At 29.9% G+C, this 3,634-nt stretch overlaps 1 protein-coding gene across 4 annotated transcripts in view; it reads left to right on the forward strand.

Moving 5' to 3' along the window:
- The window catches only part of GRIA2 (glutamate ionotropic receptor AMPA type subunit 2), an 88,435-nt gene extending 86,503 nt beyond the window's left edge, over positions 1-1,932 (forward strand). For 2 of the 4 annotated variants that reach the window (XM_014067022.2, XM_014067023.2), the window contains exons 15-16: positions 1-10; positions 404-542. The exon at positions 1-10 is cut by the window's left edge and continues 239 nt beyond it. In XM_014067022.2, coding sequence (XP_013922497.1) covers positions 1-7 — 7 coding nt within the window. In that variant the 3' untranslated portion in view covers positions 8-10; positions 404-542. Of the gene's footprint in view, positions 11-403 lie in introns of all 4 variants that reach the window. The other 2 variants (XM_014067025.2, XM_087724655.1) reach the window with 1 other exon arrangement.
- The last annotated feature ends 1,702 nt before the right edge of the window (positions 1,933-3,634 follow it).

Genomic DNA, 3,634 nt, shown 5'->3' on the forward strand with positions numbered 1-3,634 from the left:
AATTTAGGGGGTAGGAATGAGGCTTTAATCTAATTTCTAAATGCATGTTCAATAGTTTCATTATTAGGTGCTTATGTTTTAACTGAGAAAACTGACCAAAAATTCATATTTATGCATTGGCACTGACTTCCCATAATTCTCTTGCTTGCTTATTCTCCTTTTCTCTTTTCTGCAGCTAAAAAACCTAAGACTTTCATTATTGTTATTGAATGTGGAAATGCTTAATATTTGTAGATTACTTTTTTCCATTAAATATTTTTATAATGATCGTAAGATTAAACAAAAGAGTTTAAACTCAAGGATTTTCAAAGTAATGACAACATGAAAAAACAGAATAGTGATCTGTATTACATATTGAACAGAGGTAATGTCTCATTTTCTTTATCTTCCTTCCTTCCTTAAGATGATCTTGAATGATACCATGAGGAACAAGGCAAGGCTGTCAATTACAGAAAGTGCTGGAGAAAATGGACATATTATGACTCCAGAATTTCCAAAAGCAGTGCATGCAGTATCTTACGTGAGTCCTGGCATGGGAATGAATGTCAGTGTGACTGATCTCTTGTGATTGATAAGAACCTTTTGAGTGCCTTACACAATGGTTTTCTTGTGCATTAATTGTCAAAGTGGTGAGAGGCATCCAGTACCTTGAAGACATTTTTGTCCGCAGGAATGCATATTTGTGGAATTCATCTTGAATAGTTAAAAAATGCTTAGTACAAAAAACCCCACAAACATCATTTTCTACACCAGTTTAAGATAAAGTTCGACTGACATACATAGCTAACATGGAAGTACTGTATTCTAACTGAAATTGTTGTATAAACAACACACCAATTTCTGCAGTCGTCGTTGTCAGTTCTCTTATTCATAATGACTCAAGCACACTTGACATCAATTGCATCAAGATGTGACATGTTTTATAAGAAAAAAAAATAAAATTGAAAAAAAATATTTTTAGGTATTTTCACAGACAAACTGGCTTTTAAATAAATTTGCTTCCATTATGGGTGATGAAACAAGAATTTAAACTTTGGAGAAATGGAAAATTAACAACGAAAAAGATTTAGATATTAGCATCTGTTTTTCAAAGCCAAATATGTAAATGCTGGGGAATAAAATACAAAAATAAACATTCAAAAACGTTGTAATTTAATATTGTTCTTAAAATTTACTTAATATCTATTCTTTAACATTTGGTGTTAATATCAAATTACTTGCAAATGGTCAACATTTGAAATAAACTCTTTTCTATGGTTTTATTTGCAAGTAGTCCTGTTAATTTTGCTAGTTACAGTTTGATTATAATGGACTTAAAATGTAAAAGGATATTGTCAAGGTTGTTGGGGAATGTTCAGCTACTCTTAATCTCTGTGGTAAAATTGCTATATTTCATTTTGAACACAATCCATACTTCAAATGTGATTTGTTGCTTGGCTATCTACTTCCCAGCATAATGTCTTTTGATTCACATTCCATTGCTGTATACGTAAAGCAACTGATTCCAGTTTATCTTGATTTAAAGTAATGTGGGACCTTTGAAACTATTCTGATGGGATCTGAAAAAGGCAAATAGAGGCCAGACAAATTGCATACTGAATGTTAAATGAGAAACTGAGATTAAGAATGTACCGCATACAATTATCATAATCTCCATATCATAGAAAGATCTACAGTTAGTATAAGAACAGAAAGAGAAAGATTGATTTTGAGTTATTTCTACATTTTGCTGTTGATTCTTAAATTAAAAAAGAAAATATCCAGAGATATATATATATAAACAGTAAATATAAAGTTTTGGGTGATTAATTTTCTTTCAGAGAAGGGGGACAAAACCTTGACAATGTTCCTTTATGTTCATTTTCATAATAACCCTAAGTTTTGAAATAGAGTTCTGTATTTGTAATAATAAATGGATTTCAATTAATCATCTTTACAATGAGTGCTTTTCTAGTATTGTTTTAAGTAAGTTGGCCCACCTTTTCATTAGAACAATTTTAGGTACAACAGGTCTACTGGAAAAAAGAAATATTATTCTGTAAGAGTGGTGCTGCTATATTCTGAAAATGCAACAAGAGCTATTATCATAACTTTGTACACAGCCTTGTTATAAATGACTCAGATTTAACTAAAGAACTTTTTTCTGGGATTGCCCTTCTCCTTTAATGTGCATATATTTTAAAAAGTATTATGAAAAACCCTACAGTGTAAATTTGACATAAATTTTAACCATCCCCCCTTTGGTAAATACTTACAAATCACATTCATATTCTTTAACCCGCTCATTCCAAAACATCTTTCTGCACTTTTTAATGGTAAACCTTCCACTCAGAAGTGTGATGATACAATCTACAGCTGTCCTGTTCATATCTAAGCAGGAAAATGAATATAGTCCAGCTCAGCAATGATAAATTAAAATAACATATGCACACCATTCCCAATCAGTTTTCTTTGACAGAAACAATAATTTCACTCATGCATTCCAAGAAAATCTATGTTGATTATATCTTGGGCCTAATTCTCTTAAAATGTCATGTACAAATATTTCTTTGTCAAGCCTGAACTAATGTATATAAAGAAAATATTGTAAAATTATATTTTCATGTTTTTATACCTACCAATATGATGAGAATGCATACTGTATTGGTATTTCAATCTTCAAATTACCAATAATGTTGATTGGATAGTACACACCTCATTTTTAAAGCAAGTTAACCATAATATCCATGTTACAACACACCGGTATATATTGCTATATAAGTATTCTGTGTACATTTAAGTGGAAAAAATAGTGATGAATGATGACAACTGTATTAAGGTTTTTTAAAGTTCATTTTATAGAGAACTCTTATGGAACAACTAAAATGTTTGTGGGCTAATTCTTGTGTAAATTTCAAAATGTCCTTTATTGTACACTTTTGTTTATATGGTATGGTATTTTGATTTCTGCTTTGTTAAATGGGTATCAATACAAAGCTGGTCATACACTTTTAAAGGCTTCTAAAGCCAGGATTATTTCTAATTTTTCATGTGTACTTATATATAAAAATGCTTCTGATTTTATTTTTGAATCCAACACATGATGGCTTTTCTGAAGTGTTGTACAAATTTCAATCATATATAAACTTCATTCTTTTTTAAAAAGGCAAATACTTATTAAGTGATTTATTTAGAATTATTTATATTTTACTTTGACTTTTCATAATTTTATTAAAGAGTTAAAACTGCTACTAAAGGAGAGATACTTTATCTTGAAAGGAATGTTTGCTAGTGGCAAAAATAAGAGCTAATTTTGCAGAAAAAAATAGATTACTGTAGGTACTCTATTCTAAAGCATCAAATCTGTAGAAATGGAATAAGAATTTGTCCAGATATTAAATGTGGTCTAGAAATATAGAAGAAGATGCCTGTAAACTGGACTAGTAGATTTAGTAGAGCTTCAGCTAGACAAAAATCTTATATAGATTTGCTGTTATTGGGGGCTTCTAAATGTTCAAAAATATTTCTGTTAGATTTACATATTTCAAACATACTGTTTCAATTTACTTAACATTATAAAAAGATGTTTTGTCCTCAAACGAATAAAGGTGATGTCAGTTCCAGGAAGAAATTAGGATGCTATTAATCCAGTTGA

The sequence above is a fragment of the Thamnophis sirtalis genome, unplaced genomic scaffold (genome assembly GCF_051295495.1).
Source record: "Thamnophis sirtalis isolate CommonGarterSnake01/CBP01778 unplaced genomic scaffold, rThaSir2_p1.2 scaffold_10, whole genome shotgun sequence".
Lineage (NCBI taxonomy): Eukaryota > Metazoa > Chordata > Lepidosauria > Squamata > Natricidae > Thamnophis > Thamnophis sirtalis.